Source organism: Bos grunniens, chromosome 11, assembly GCF_055505025.1.
Source record: "Bos grunniens cultivar Pamir isolate PY7600 chromosome 11, Bosgru_T2T1.0, whole genome shotgun sequence".
NCBI classification, from domain to species: Eukaryota; Metazoa; Chordata; class Mammalia; order Artiodactyla; family Bovidae; genus Bos; species Bos grunniens.
In genome coordinates this window covers 86,315,556-86,331,472 of record NC_141175.1, presented here as the reverse complement: position 1 = coordinate 86,331,472, position 15,917 = coordinate 86,315,556, and the positions used below count along the sequence as shown (strand labels likewise).

The window sequence follows — 15,917 nt, the reverse complement described above, 5'->3', positions numbered from 1 at the left end:
ATAATTTTCAATTACCCTACCATTTCCAATATTTACTTTTCTGTAATACTGATTACAATAACAATATTACACTCAATTTACAGTGTCATATGGAAGTTAAAGTTAACTTCAGATTTCAATGCCCACCCTCTCCCAAAGGTGCTATTTACCATATGCTTTTAAAAAAATTCACAAAGCAGGGGACTGCAAGGCTTTAAAATAATAGGAAGAGTAACTTAGCCAGAATTACTTGGCATTCCCCTCTTTGTCTTAACCATCTTTTGTCCCATACATCAGGAATTGACACTGTTTTCATATTTGAACATTCAATGAGTATAATAACCTGGATGAATGCCTTGATTCACTGAAGATACAAAAGTCATCGCCATCATCCCAGATTCTACTTGATGCCTTTCTGTTGCCACCAACACCACCGCCACTGCTGCCACTCCCATGAGATTTACTAGCATGGCTCCTGCCTCCTCTTCCTCCTCTGGAAGACCCTTTTCCACCTCCTTTCCCTGGCTTGCCTTTCCTTCTTACTGAAGAACTCATTTTCACCTGCAAGAGAAAAAAGTAATACATACATTATAAAACCAGATAAGTATAATAATCCTTTGTTAGTCAAAGTTAAGGATATAGCCCATTTTAAAGAAAAAAAAGGAAAACTCACTCAAAGGGCCAGTTTAGAAGAAGCATTAATAAACTGCTTCACAAAAGATTTAGAAGCACATCTCCCCAGACTAATATTTAATAAGTTTCTTTGACACAGTTTCTTAACCAGGAGGTGCATCACAAACACATGGAGAAGTTTTCAGATCACACATGGGGTGTGTAGGGGTCCCATGCTACATTCTGATTTGGTTAGGTCTGGCACAGGGTTTAAAAACCCTAGAAGAAGAAGAAAGAAACAACCCTAGAAGAGATGTTTCATGTATTTCAATATATTATGTATTAATATATGATTTGATAAATAAAATTTATATTTACATATATATTTTTAGAAATAGCTCTGGCTAAGAGATTGTGCCTGGGGGGGAGTAAAAGTGTAAAACTCTTGTATGCAATCAAAGTTAAGATGCTATCAGCTTAAAGTAAAATGTTATAAGATGTCTTACATTAGCCTCACAACCAAAAAACAACCAAACAAAAACAACCAAACTAAAAATTACACATTAAAAATCTATAGTAAGACAGAAACTATAAAAGAATACAATTAAAAAAAAATTCTATAGTAGATATACAAAAGATGAGGAGGAAAAAAAAAAATCAAAGCATACCACTATAGAAAATCATCAAATCATAAAGGAAGACAGCAAGAGAGAAAGAAAGAAACAAAAGATCTTAAAAATGCTCAGGAAACAACAATATGGCAGTAAGTCCTTACTTATCAATAATTACTTTAAATGTAAATGGACTAAATTCTCCCATCAAAATACATAAAATAGTTGAATGGATAAAAAAAATAAGACTCAACTACATGCAGCCTGCAAGAGAATAGCTTCAGCTGCAAAGACACATAGACTGAAAGTGAAGGGCTGTAAAAGATAGTAAATGCACGAGGAAACGAAAAGAGAGCAGGGGTAGCTATACTCAGACAAAATAGCCTTTAAGTCAAACACTCTAACAATAGACAAAGAAGATCATTATACAATGATAAAGGGGTCAATTCATCAAGAGAATCTAACAATTACAAATATTTATGCTCCCAATATCAGAGCATCTAAATATATAAAGCAAATATTAACATAATTGAGAGGAAGTAGCCAGCAATACAATAAGAATAGGAGACTTTAACATCACACTTTCAACAATGGTCTGATCATCCAGAAAGATAATCATCCAGTAAAAGAAAAATTCAACTTGAACTATAACAGACATACACAGAACATTCCATTCAAAGCCACATGAAATATTTTTCAGGATAGATCATGTGTTAGGCCACAAAACAAGTCTTGACAACTTTAAAAGACTGTGAACAAATCAAACATCTTTTCTGATAACAACGGTATAAAACTAGAAATCAATAAAAGAAGGAAAACTGGAAAATTCATAAACGTATGGAAATTAAATAACATGCTCCTGAACAACCAGTGGGTCAAAGACAAAATCAAAAGGAAATTTTAAAATATCCTCAAACAACTGAAAATAAAAACATAACATACCAAAAATTATGGGATGCAGCAAAAGGAGTTCTCTAAGAGGGAAGTTTATCACAATAAATGTTTATGTTAAGAAAAAGAAATGATCTCAAATAAACAACCTAGATTTACATCTTAAGGAACCAGAAATAAAGAACAAACTAAGCTCAAACTAAGTCAACTAACTACACCCAAACTAAGTCCAAAGTTAGTAGTATGCGTAACAGGAACACCAGAAGAATAGGAGAGAGAGAAAGAAAAGAACAGAAAAAATATTTAAAGAAATAATGATAGAAGACTTATCAAATTTATTGAAAGACAATAACCTACACATACAGGAAGTTCTAAGGACTTCAAATAGGATAAACCCAGAGATCCATAAATAGACACAATATAAAAATGCTAAAAGTTAAAGACAAGAAGTCTTGCAAGCATTTAGAGAAAAACAACTTGTCACTTACAGATATAAACCCAGTAAGATCTGCTTTACAAAAAAATACTAATAGGAATTTGTTTAAGCTGAAGAAAGTGACCCTAGATGGTAATCTGAACTCACACACACACAAAAAGGAGCACCAGTAAAGCTAACTATGTAAATATAAAATAAAATCAACCCCCCCCAAACCTACCAAACAGTGTACATCCATATTTTCTTCTTTCTTCACATAACTGATTTAAAAAGAAACCGTATAAAATAATATGTATATGATGTAATAGTGGGTTTGTGATATGCAAAAATGTAATGTATTTGCTATAACAGAACAAAGCAGGTTGGTGGGAGCACAGATGGACTGGGTTAATAAAATGACTACAGATGGTAAAGTAATAACTATAACAATGTACAGTTGGGGATGCAACCTAAGGTTTCATTGACAGATGAATGGATAAAGAAAACATGGTATATATACACAATGGAATATTAGTCATGCTATGCTATGCTAAGTCGCTTCAGTCGTGTCCGACTCTGTGTGACCCCATAGACGGCAGCCACCAGGCTCCCCCGTCCCTGCGATTCTCCAGGCAAGAACACTGGAGTGGGTTGCCATTTCCTTCTCCAATGCATGAAAGTGAAAAGTGAAAGCGAAGTCGCTCAGTCGTGCCCGACTCTTAGCGACCCCATGGACTGCAGCCCACCAGGCTCCTCCATCCATGGGATTTTCCAGGCAAGAGTACTGGAGTGGGGTGCCATTGCCTTCTCCGATATTAGTCATAAGAAAGAATGAAATAATGCCATTAGCAACAATATGGATGGACCTAGAGATTATCATACTAAATGAAGTAACTCAGACAAAGACAAATACCATATGCTATTGCTTACATGTGGAACCTTTACTGCAAAAAGGAGGGGAAAGGCATACGGCTATACGGAAGTAACATTTCTATATATTATCAAAATTGAGTTAGTATAAATGGGAAGTTGACTCTGATATGTTAAGAGGTATATGACAAATCCTGGAGCAGTCACTAAAAAGTAAACCAAAAATTCAAAAAATGTAGTGAAAAAAAATCACTAAAGAAATTAAAATACTGCATTAGGAAATATTTATTGAATAATTTAATGCAAAAGAAAACAGTAAAGTAGGAACAGTGAAACAAAATAGACATGAGACATATTGACAACTAAAAGTAGAATGGAAAAAATAAATCCCACTATACCAAGAACAATATTAAATGTGAATGGATTAAACAATCCAATCAAAATACAAGTTATTAGTGAATAAAAACAAGATCCAAGTATATGCTGTCTATCACTTTAAATTCAAAGATACAAATAAATGAAAAGTAAAAGGATGGAAAAAGAGAAATCATGCAAACAAACCACAAGAAAGCTGCAGCAACTACGCTAATATCAAACAAAATAGACTTTAAAGCAAAAAAAAAATCTTGTTAGTGATAAAGAAGAACATTTCATAAAGATAAGAGAGTCAGTCCATGAGAAAGATGCAACAATTATAAATATACCGTACCTTTATAACAGAGCACCAAACACATCAACCAACAACTGACAGAAATGAACAGAGAAATACACAACATACAACAGCAGCAAACTGCAATGCCCACGTTCAGCTACGGTAAAAACACCCACACAGAAGGTCAGTAAGGAAACAGAAGACTTGAAACACAGTAAAAACCAACTGGACCTAAGAGACATCTACAGAAAATTCTACCCAACAAAAAATATACATTTTTCGTATGTGGACAAGGAAAATTTTCCAGGATAGACAATATACTAGCCTATAAAACAAACTTTAATAAATTTAAAAAGACAAAAATTTAAAAAGTATGTTTTGCAACCAAACTAAAATGAAATTTGAAATCAAAAGCAGGGAAATAACTGGGAAACCCACAAACATGCAGCAATTGGACTAGGTCTCTTGATATTCCTTTCTTCAAAATCCTTTATAATTATACATATTTATTGTTTCTTTGATGTTTATCTCCCGACCCTCCCCCAGCCCCCGAAAGCTCTCTGAAGGCAAGGAGTATATCCATGTTGATTACCGCTGTTCCTCTAACAGTGTATGGCATATAACAGGAATTCAATATGTATTTGAGGAATAGCTGAGGGTTGAATAAATTACTGATATGAGAATGGAGAGCCATTCATTTATTTATTCATGCCACAAATATTTATTGAACACTTATTAAGTGCTAGATTCTAGGGATACAACAGCAAAGACAACAAAATTCTTGCCTCATGAAGCTCATCCTCTAGAAATTAAGATGACAATAAACAAATATACAATATTAATTAAGTGCTATGAAGAAAAAAAACTGAGTCTTTTTGCAGATAGAGTGGTCAGGTAAGAGTGATCATCTTTCTGAGGTCATATTTGAGCAGACGTGAACATGCAGAAAATGAGTCATGAAATATTTGTAAAAAGAACATTCTAAGCAGAAGCAATAGTAGGTGAAAAGGCTCCAAGTCCAGAATAACATCTTCAATGCAGTGAGCTGAACAGTGAGTAGTCTTGTGGGTCTGCAATGTAGTATGCAAAGGAGATGAGGTCAGAGAGCAGAGATGGCCATATAAGCCCTAGGAAGAACTTTGAATTTTACTCTAAATATAATAGAAAGTCAATAGAGGGCAAAGGCAAAAGCTTGGTATGACTGACTTCGGTTCTAACAATTACTCTAGCTGCTATGTGAAGAATAAAATGACTGTAGGGAGGTGAGGAGAACCAGGAGGCCAGTTAGGAGACTACTGTAATTGTGCAGGTAGGAGATGAAATGCAAAACTAAGCAGTGAGTTGGACTGCGGAGGGAACAAGTACAGTTGAAAAGCAGCCATAGAGTCTCAGTGCATTTTAATGGTAGATGAATTAGATGAAAGGTATAAGAAGTGTCTAGAATTACTGTAAAATTTGAGGTCCTAGCTTAACTAGGTGAATAGGGGTTCTGTGCTCAGCCATGTGATCAGAATGGGAATGTGAAGTGAAGTGAAGTGAAGTGAAGTCGCTCAGTCGTGTCTGACTCTTTGCGACCCCATGGACTGTAGCCTACCAGGCTCCTCCGTCCATGAAATGTTCTAGGCAAGAGTACTGGAGTGGGTTGCCATTTCCTTCTCCAGGGGATCTTCCTGACCCAGGGATCGAACCTGGGTCTCCCGCATTGCGGGCAAACGCTTTACCATCTGAGCCACCAGGGAATGGACAGGAAATGATAGGGAGTGTCACAAGTTCAGAATGGATGTTACACTGGAGATGCCTTCTAGACATTCAAATAGAAATGTGTAGAACACAGTTGGAAATATAAGTCGGCATGGAGGGGAAAGATTATTTCAGTTAATTCTGTAAAATTCCTAGAAGGTAAATATTATTTTCTGTATTTTACAGAGGAGGAAACTAGAGTACAGATAAATTACACAACTTGTCCAATGTCACTACTATAGAAACAAACCCTGGAGCTAGGGTCTGAAATAATCCATTTGACTCCAAAGCTGAAATTCTCTCCCCCATACTTACCTTTCACCCCACAAACATGTACTTTGTATCTTCAATTCAAAATTTAATGTTAAGCCAGCCCTGCTTTGATTTGTGCCTGGGCCTTAATTTATAAAGGTGACTGAGTGCTGACACAGAGAGATTAATACCATCAAAAGAAAAAGTTTAACGTTACTTACAGCTCTCCTAAAAAGGAGAGGTCTGTCTGTTACCGTGGGCCACGCCAGGGAAGCACCTGTGTCAGGAGCAGGCAGAAAGGAGTAAGGAGAAGGCCACCCCGCATCCTTTCTTGGTTTTCCCATGGGAAAGAAGAGGCCAGGCAGGGAAACCAGCTTACCACTGGCTACTTTGAGTAACTCCCACAGGCTCTAAGGTCTAGGGCTTGTCCCTAGTTGCCTGGTACTTGGCCCTGGACTGATTTAGGGCAGGTGAACTACAGGCTTGGTAGTTAGACAAAGGAGGTTGTTGGAGCTAAGGCAGGCAGGATTGGTTGGTTTGCATATGAAAGGCATGCTGTCAGATTAATCGTTAATTTGCTAGCCCGGGGAATGGCAGTTTTTCCCTGGTCGGGCAGGCCCCATAAGACGCCAAAACATCAGAAATCCATTTAGCCTGGGAAGATCTCAACTATCTTTATTCACCGTGGACACGAGAACCTAAGTTTGGCTCCCAGGAACAGAATCACCAAGCTGGGCGCTGAAAACTGACCACAAACCATTACCCTCCCAGGCAAATCTCTGACTGACCCCATATATCCAGCTCCTTGCAGATACCCAGACCTGGTATCTTTCTTCCAGCATACACTGTAGCCAATTCTCTCCCCAAACAGCCACCAACTGGAAACGGAGCTAATATACAGGAAACGAGCCCGAGGCCCTCCAATTCAACCCTTTATCTCGCAGAATTCAGCTCCCCGGCCTCAGCTGTACAACCCTCAGCTGTCGACCCAGGCCAGGCCTGGTCACAGGCCTAGGATCCTGCTGCTCCAGACTCACCGGCCCCTGCCAGACAGGCTGGATCCCACCGGGCCGGGAGGCTCCTCAGACCCTGCCCACTGCGGGAGAGGCTGACGGTGGAAAGGTCCGCACACTGACCACCAGGGAGACGCGCGGACCACGCACACGGACACACATCCCTCGTCCTCGGAAGGGGCGACCGTCCCGGGTTTGTGGCGCTGCTTCCCGGGCCACCTGTTCGGACGTGGCGCCCAGCGGCCAAGGGCCCTGCCTGGGCGCTGCCTCCCACCCGGACCTTACCTGGAGCGGCTCCGCAGCGGCCCAGCTACAGCGGTACAGCCCTGGCGCCTTCTGATTGGTTCAACCTCGGCCCCCCCCCACCCCATATTCGCTTCCGGGTGAGAGGTGCCTGGTCGCCTAGCAACCATGTCGCACCCGGCGCTGAAGTACGGCTTCCTTTCCTCCAGGCCACGGAGCTGGCGGCCCAGGGAGAATCGCAGAGTCCAGAAAATCTCTCCCGCAGCCCTGTGTCAAGTGAGTGCCCCATCCTCTCAACGTCTCTTAAGCAGAACTTGCAGAGAGCCCCAGGAGCGGGAATCTGGAGACCTGGGTTCTAGCTGTCATTCGGCCGTCGATTCGCTGTTGTGACACATTAGGCCAGTGCCAGTGTACTGCCAGTCTGCACCTCTTAGGTTCCCTTCTTCTAGCTCTAACATTCCGAAGTTTCGGGTGTGGAACCATTTAAGGGCAATTGACACAGACACACTACAGTAGGGATAGACCAAGAGTGTTGTGGGGGGTCTAGGGATAGACCAACACCCCCCCCCACACACACACTTTCACAATCTATGGTAAGGATAGACCAACACACACACACACACACACACACACACACACTACAGTAGGGATAGGCCAAGAGTGGTGTGGGGGGTCCTAGAAGAGTCTGGGGATGAGGGGAAATATGAAAGGTTTGTCAGGTGATATCTCTGTTTTCCTTTATGCCTCTTTCTGGGAAAAATATTCAGCCTTGTATTCCAGTTCACTAATTTACTTTTCAACGGTTTTCATTCTGCTCTTCAGCCCTTCTAAGGTGGTATATTTCAACAGTTCAGTTTATTTCAGTCACTCACTTGTGTCCGACTCTTTGTGACCTCATGGACTGCAGCACGCCAGGCCTCCCTGTCCATCACCAACTCCCAGAGTTTACGCAAACTCATGTCCATTGAGTCAGTGATGCCATCCAGCCATCTCATCTTCTGTCGTCCCCTTCTCCTCCTGCCTTCAATTTTTCCCAGCATCAGGGTCTTTTCAAATGAATCAGCTCTTCCCATCAGATGGCCAAAGTATTGGAGTTTCAGCTTCAACATCAGTCCTTTCAATGAACACTCAGGACTGATCTCCTTTAGGATGGATTGGTTGGATCTCCTCGCACTCCAAGGAACTCTCAAGAGTCTTCCCCAACACCACACTTCAAAAGCATCAATTCTTCGGCGCTCAGCTTTCTTTATAGTCCAGCTCTCACATCCATACATGACCGCTGGAAAAACCATAGCCTTGACTAGATGTATCTTTATTGGCAAAGTAATGTCTCTGCTTTTTAATATGCTATCTAGGTTGGTCATAACTTCCCTTCCAAGGAGTAAGCGTCTTTTAATATCATGGCTGCAGTCACCATCTGCAGTGATTTTGGAGCCCAAAAAAATAAAGTTTCTCACTGTTGCCACTGTTTCCCCATTTATTTGCCATGAAGTGATGGGACCTGATGTCATGATCTTAGTTTTCTGAATGTTGAGCTTTAAACCAACTTTTTCACTCTCTTCTTTCACTTTCATCAGGAGGCTCTTTGGTTCTTCACTTTCTGCCATAAGGGTGGTATCATCTGCATAGCTGAGGTTTTTGATATTTCTCCCTGCAATCTTGATTCCAGCTTGTGTTTCATCCAGCCCAGTGTTTCTCATAATGTACTCTGCATATAAGTTAAATAAGCAGCGTTGACATACTCCTTTTCCTATTTGGAACCAATCTGTTGTTCCGTGTCCAGTTCTAACTGTTGCTTCCTGACCTGCATACAGATTTCTCAAGAGGCAGGTCAGGTGGTCTGGTATGCCCATCTCTTGAAGAATTTTCCACAGTGTATTGTGATCCACACAGTCAAAGGCTTTGGCATAGTCAATAAAGCAGAAATAAATGTTTTTTTGGAACTCTCTTACTTTTTCAATGATCCAGTGGATGTTGGCAATTTGATCTCTGGTTCCTCTGCCTTTTCTAAAACCAGCTTGAACATCTGGAAGTTCAAAGTTCATGTACTGTTGAAGCCTGGCTTGGAGAACTTTGGGCATTAGTTTACTAGCATGTGAGATGAGAGCAATTGTGCGGTAGTTTGAGCATTCTTTGGCATTGCCTTTCTTTGGGATTGGAATGAAAACTGACCTTTTCCAGTCCTGTGGTCACTGCTGAGTTTTCCCAATTTGCTGGCATATTGAGTGCGGCACTTTCACAGCATCATCTTTTAGGATTTGGAATAGCTCAACTGGAATTCCATCACCTCCACTAGCTTTGTTCATAGTGATGCTTCCTAAGGCCCACTTGACTTTGCATTCCAGGATGTCTGGCTCTAGGTGAGTGATCACATCATTGTGATTATCTGGGTCATGAAGATCTTTTTGTACAGTTCTTCTGTGTATTCTTGCCACCTCTTATTAATATCTTCTGCTTCTGTTAGGTCCATACCATTTCTGTCCTTTATTGATCCCATCTTTGCATGAAATGTTCTCTTGGTATCTCTGATTTTCTTGAAGAGGTCTCTAGTCTTCCCCATTCTATTGTTTTCTTCTATTTCTTTGCACTGATCACTGAGGAAGGCTTTCTTATCTCTCCTTGCTATTCTTTGGAACTCTGCATTCAAATGGGTATATCTTTCCTTTTCGCCTTTGCTTTTTGCTTCTCTTCTTTTCACAATTAAATTATTCATTTCCTAAATTGTTAATTATTTTTCATAAGTTTCTACTCCTGTCTCAAGGCTGCTGGACTCTCCCTTTTTGATGATGTTTAAGTCTTCTGCCTATTTTGTTTATTAACTCTGTTTCCTCAGAGGAGATGAGCTTCCAGCCTTTCATAACTGGCACTCAGGTTAGTATTCCAGTTGAAAAGATCAGTTCTCTTGTCCCACCCATAGAGATTCTGACTCAGTAGTGTGGAGTATCGGAGAAGGCATTGGCAACCCACTCCAGTACTCTTGCCTGGAAAACCCCATGGATGGAGGAGCCTGGTAGGGTGCAGTCCATGGGGTCGCTAAGAGTCAGACACGACTGAGTGACTTCCCTTTCACTTTTCACTTTCATGCATTGGAGAAGGAAATGGCAACCCATTCCAGTGTTCTTGCCTGGAGAATCCCAGGGATAGGGGAGCCTGGTGGGCTGCCGTCTATGGGGTCGCACAGAGTCGGACATGACTGAAGCGATGCAGCAGCAGCATTGTGGAGTAGGGCCTAGGAACTTGTAAAGCATCCTAAATGATTCTAGTGCATGGGCCACACTTTGAGTAACATTCTAATAGGCTGTTGTTCTAGAAGTTATAGTTTACTTATCATCTCCAATATATGTTTTCTTCAGTATTGGAAAAAATTAGTTTCTAAAGTTTTAATCCACTGAATGTCCCAGAGCTCTGAGGCATAGATTCCACTCCACCCCTGCCCCCCAGGCCTGTGGTTTTCTTTTTTCATTTTTAACCTGTTCTTCATTCCAATCTCATTCTGTTTGGACCCTACTCCTTCCCCCGCCTCTTCTCGCTTACTATCTTTTTTTTCTATTTCTTTCTACTGCCAATTCTGAGATTGCTCACTCTACCTTACCTCTGTGAAATAATCAATAGATCATATACCCAAGAGAAATAAAAACATATGCTCATACAAAAAATTATACATGAATGTTTATAGTAGCAGTATTCATAACAGCCAAAACTGGAAACAACTCAACTGACCATCAACTGATGAATGGATAAATAAACAAAATGTGTTATTTTTGTACCATGGACTATTCAGCAATAAAAAGTGATAAAATACTAATACATGCTGCAACATGGATCAAACTTGAAGCTGAGTGAAAGAAGCTACTCACAAAGGACCACATATCGTATGATTCCATTTCTATGAACTGTCTGGATTATGCCAGTTCATAGAGACAGATGATAGATTATTGTTTGCCAGGGTCTGGGGATGGGGTTGGATAGGTTTTAGGGTAATAGAGAGCAACTGATAATATGTACAGGATTTCTTTTGAGGGTGATTAAAATATCCTAAAATTAGATTGTGACAGTTATACAACTTGAGTATGCAAAAACAAATGAATTTTGTATACTTTTAAAGAGTAATTTTTGTGGTATGTGAATTATATATTAATACAGCTGTTAAAATAAACAAATAAAAATAGATCATCTAGACAAAATTATTTCCCCAGAACCCTACACTCGACTATGGAAATGCCAAGTAAACATGAATATAAAGTGAGTATCTGGTTGGCTCTTAAAGCAAATTTGTTATAGGTCTTATAACATAAAAATGTTTAAGTTTGAGACTTCCCTGTGGTCCGCTGATTAAGACTTCACCTTCCAATGCAGGGGATGTGGGTTTGATCCCTGGTTGGGAAGCTAAGATCCCACATGCCTCGTAGCCAAAAAACCAAAACATAGAACAGAAACAATATTGTAACAAATTCAATAAAGACTTTAAAAATTGTTCATATCAAAGAATAAAAAACTTTAAAAAATATGTTTATGTGATTTTTCTTAAATCTTTTAAAACAGCTCCAGAAGTATTTAAGATAAACTTTATATTTCCAAATGGAGACAAGTATGGTAAGCATACATTTCAATTACTTTTTCCTATATAGATTAAAATTAAATAGCTTAAGAGTGCAAAACTGAGACTGTCACACTTGATAAAAGTACTATTGAGATATTAACTCCATTAAATAAAATCACACAGAAATACTGATGGAGAGAAAAAAAGATACTAATGGAGGAACAGATTTTAAATCCTTAACTCTGAAGTGTAGACAGTGTGCCTTGGAAACCCGTGGGAGGGCCATAGCCATATGTCAGTCTTCCAGGCCCTTGAGTCAATGATTTAAAGGTCCATGGAGCGCCTCATCTCTGGTCTATTAGTTTTAGTTCTAGGAAAGCAGAGAGACCCACTGTGATGCAGTTTTGATTAAGCCTGAACATACTTTATTATTTAGCCAAACAGGGTTCTCGTTTATAATCTTCAGTATTTCTCTCTTACTTAGAGGGGGACTGTATAAGAACATCTTCTGGAGTCATTGAGAGAAATGGAATAGGTATTCATACCACTCCTAATGGGATTGTCTACACAGGAAGCTGGAAAGATGACAAGGTATTATTATTGTTTTGAATATTGACAGTGGATAAGTAACTCTGTTGGTTAAATGATTTCTGGCATTTCACCATTTCAAAAAACACGTATGAGTAAGCCATGCAATAAAAATAACAAATTATTATATTTAATATATATGAATATAAGGAATAGTATGAAACTCATTCAGAGAGCTGTCATCATCTTTCTCATTTCCTATTCGTTAAACAAACTAAACTCATTACAGAATTTTCTCAATTAATCCTTATAGCAGCCTAATGAGTTCAATATCATTAATATTGCTATTTTACAATTGAGGGAAATTAGGCTCAGATTCGGAGAAGGCAATGGCACCCCACTCCAGTACCTCTTGCTTGGAAAATCCCATGGACGGAGGAGCCTATTAGGCTGCAATCAATGGGGTCGCTAAGAGTCGGACACGACTGAGCGACTTCACTTTCACTTTTCACTTTCATGCATTGGAGAAGGAAATGGCAACCCACTCCAGTGTTCTTGCCTAGAGAATCCCAGGGACGGGGGAGCCTGGTGGGCTGCCGTCTATGGGGTCGCACAGAGTCGGACACGACTGAAGTGACAGCATAGCATAGGCTCAGATTTCTTGCCTAGCTAGTAAGTGATGAAAGAAAAATATGTTCTTGGGTCTGCTTGAATACAAATTTCTGTTCTTCACAACTTCTTTGTGCCATTTCTGGGCTAACTAAACTGGTTGGCCTTTAAGATTTTCGATATATTCAAGGTATCTTGAGGAGCCCTGTTATTATCATTATGGACCTGCAAGATGTTCAAGTGCCCCAGATCAGAAACACTGACTTTGTCAGCTTCACAGAGACAGACATAAAAAGGACAATGATAAAAATATTGTCTTATCATTGTGGAAATAAAGGGTGATGCAATGGTAGATTAAATAATAACTAAGTGGATGACAGACATATGTGTATACTTCTTAGAAATACACTAATGAAACTGAAGATTAGTTACTGAGGTCATTTCCTTTGGTACAAACAGATGAATGGTTTTGGAAGACTTGAGCATTTTTCAGGAGCAATATATGAAGGACACTTTAAGGACAATATGTTTCATGGACTGGGAACTTATACATTCCCAAATGGGGCAAAGTACACTGGAAATTTCAATGAAAACAGGTGAGTTTAAAATAAAAAGTCACTGTAGTCTAAAAGTTATTTTTCAGGCATATTTGCCTAAAAATTTAATGCTAAATTTCTTTTGTAATGTATTTAGTTAAAATATACTTACATTTTAGAAGAATTGTTGGGTTATCATTTTGGGGGAAAATGTTATGAGAGAGGCTAAGGCCATCATGAGCCTCCAAAACATATCATTCCTGCTGCTGCTGCTGCTAAGTCTCTTCAGTCATGTCCGACTCTGTGTGACCCCATAGACGGCAGCCCACCAGGCTCCCCTGTCCCTGGAATTCTCCAGGCAAGAACACTGGAGTAGGTTGCCATTTCCTTCTCCAATGCATGAAAGTGAAAAGTGAAAGTGAAGTTGCTCAGTTGTGTCCGACCCTCAGCGACCCCATGGACTGCAGCCTACCAGGCTCCGCCGTCCATGGGATTTTCCAGGCAAGAGTACTGAAGTGGGGTGCCATTGCCTTCTCTGATATCATTCCTAGTGATAATCTATTAGATTTTTTCATTTATTTTCTCTTGACTTCTTTATTCCTATGGAACTTTTTGCAGTCATATTAGAGAGGGAAAGTTTGTTGCAATTATTGAGAAAATTTAGGCCAAAAATTATTTTTGCTTGAAATATCTTGATAAGGTTTTTTTATAGTTTTAAATTTTATTTTATATTTTCTTCCAGTTTGAGATGTCATTCATATACAGCACTGTATAAATTCAAGGTATATAGCATAATGATTTGATTTACATATATCATCAAGTGATTACCACAATAAATTTAGTGAACATTCATCATCTCGCATTGATATAAAGTAATAAAAAAAGAAAAATATTTTTTTCTTGTGATGAGAACTAAGGATTTACTCTCTTAACTTTTATAAATAACATACAAAAGTGTTAATTATATTTATCGTCTTGTACATTACATTCCTAATACTTTATTTATCTTGTAACTGGAAATTTGCACCTTTTGACCACCTTCATCCAAATCTCCACCCCCACCCTCACACATCTTTATAAACTTAATCCTCACACCAGATATGTCATCCAGAGGTTTCGTGTTAATTTATAACTACCCCCTTATTATTTCCAGAATTAAAAATGCAACCTAATTGTTATGAAGTGGTTGATACATATTGAGGAGGGTAGAAAAGTGTTCACCTCTTCTGTTGCCAAGTCTGTGATGACAGCATATAAACTTTTCCCACTGATATTAATAAAGGGAGAAAACTCTAACCCATGGGATAAAGGTCTGTTTGGTTCTGTGAAGTGTATTTTCACCACTCCAAATAGTCCAGAAAACACCAGCATAGAGCATAGTATCTCAAACATAGTTGAAAATCAATAAACATCTGTTGAATAAATGAACTAAGTCAGATAACCAATATAAACTTTTCATTTTGTGACTGTTCTGGTTTTGTCTAAACTAAGCATATGTAATCCTAAAATCTTAGATGTAAAAATTTGTATAATGACAATGTTTGTTGGAATAGTAGTATTTTTTTTGTAGGATATAAAAACAGGATGTCAGATTTTAAATCAAAGTTTGAAAGCAGAATGATATAATTCTTCAGACATAGTATATAATATACTAGACAGTCTTATACCTGGACTGTAAATTTCTAGTCTTGTTAATGAATACACTTATTTTTTACTGTTGCAGGGTGGAAGGTGAAGGACAATATACTGATATCCAAGGACTAGAATGGTGTGGTAACTTTCATTTCACAGCTGCTCCAGGCCTCAGGCTAAAGCTCCATATGTAGATAGCCTACATTAAAGTTTTAATGTGGTAATTGCAGCTTTTACTTGTAAGGAAAACAACTAAATCTGTCATCTGAAATAACTCATACACTATCTATTTACTTTTGCCAATAAAACCATCAGTCATTTACACCTTTTTGAACTTTCTTTTGATCATCTTATAATTAATTTAAAATAAATTATGTGGTACTTCCCTAGTAGTCCAGTGGTTAAAACTCTGTACTGGTACTGTAGGGGGCGCAGGTTTGATCCCTGGTCAGGGAACTAAGATAGCACATGCCAAAAAAAAGAAAAAAAGAAAGAAAGAAAGAAAGAAATTATATGATTCAACTGAGAGTTTGTGTGTTCATTTTAATATAAACTATGCAGATCTTGACAAAGTCAGTTTCCAATCCTGACCTGAATTTTGTCATCTTTAAAAAGTATCAGATCAGATCAGTCGCTCAGTCGTGTCCGACTCTTTGCGACCCCATGAATCGCAGCACGCCAGGCCTCCCTGTCCATCACCAACTCCCGGAGTTCACTGAGACTCACGTCCATCGAGTCAGTGATGCCATCCAGCCATCTCATCCTCTGTTGTCCCCTTCTCCTCCTGCCCCCAA

At 39.0% G+C, this 15,917-nt stretch overlaps 2 protein-coding genes across 20 annotated transcripts in view; one reads left to right on the top strand and one right to left on the bottom strand.

Moving 5' to 3' along the window:
- DHX57 (DExH-box helicase 57) overlaps positions 1–7,349 on the bottom strand; it is a 60,285-nt gene extending 52,936 nt beyond the window's left edge. For 15 of the 19 annotated variants that reach the window (XR_015137188.1, XR_015137187.1, XR_015137191.1 and 12 more), the window contains exons 1-2: positions 7,321–7,349; positions 323–540 (exon numbers count right to left, since the gene is read on the bottom strand). Coding sequence is in view for 7 of the 19 variants with exons in the window: in XM_086327370.1 (XP_086183496.1) it covers positions 323–534 (212 nt within the window). In the remaining 12 variants the exon portion in view is untranslated. Of the gene's footprint in view, positions 1–322; positions 541–7,059 lie in introns of all 19 variants that reach the window. The other 4 variants (XM_086327379.1, XM_086327371.1, XM_086327373.1 and 1 more) reach the window with 1 other exon arrangement.
- On the top strand, positions 2,520–15,445 carry MORN2 (MORN repeat containing 2). Its single transcript, XM_086328385.1, has 7 exons — positions 2,520–2,594; positions 4,099–4,213; positions 7,165–7,554; positions 11,821–11,871; positions 12,303–12,409; positions 13,415–13,551; positions 15,215–15,445. Exons 1-7 carry the CDS (start codon positions 2,520–2,522, stop codon positions 15,315–15,317), a joined length of 978 nt encoding a protein of 325 aa, XP_086184511.1. The 3' UTR covers positions 15,318–15,445.
- Positions 15,446–15,917: the final 472 nt, after the last annotated feature.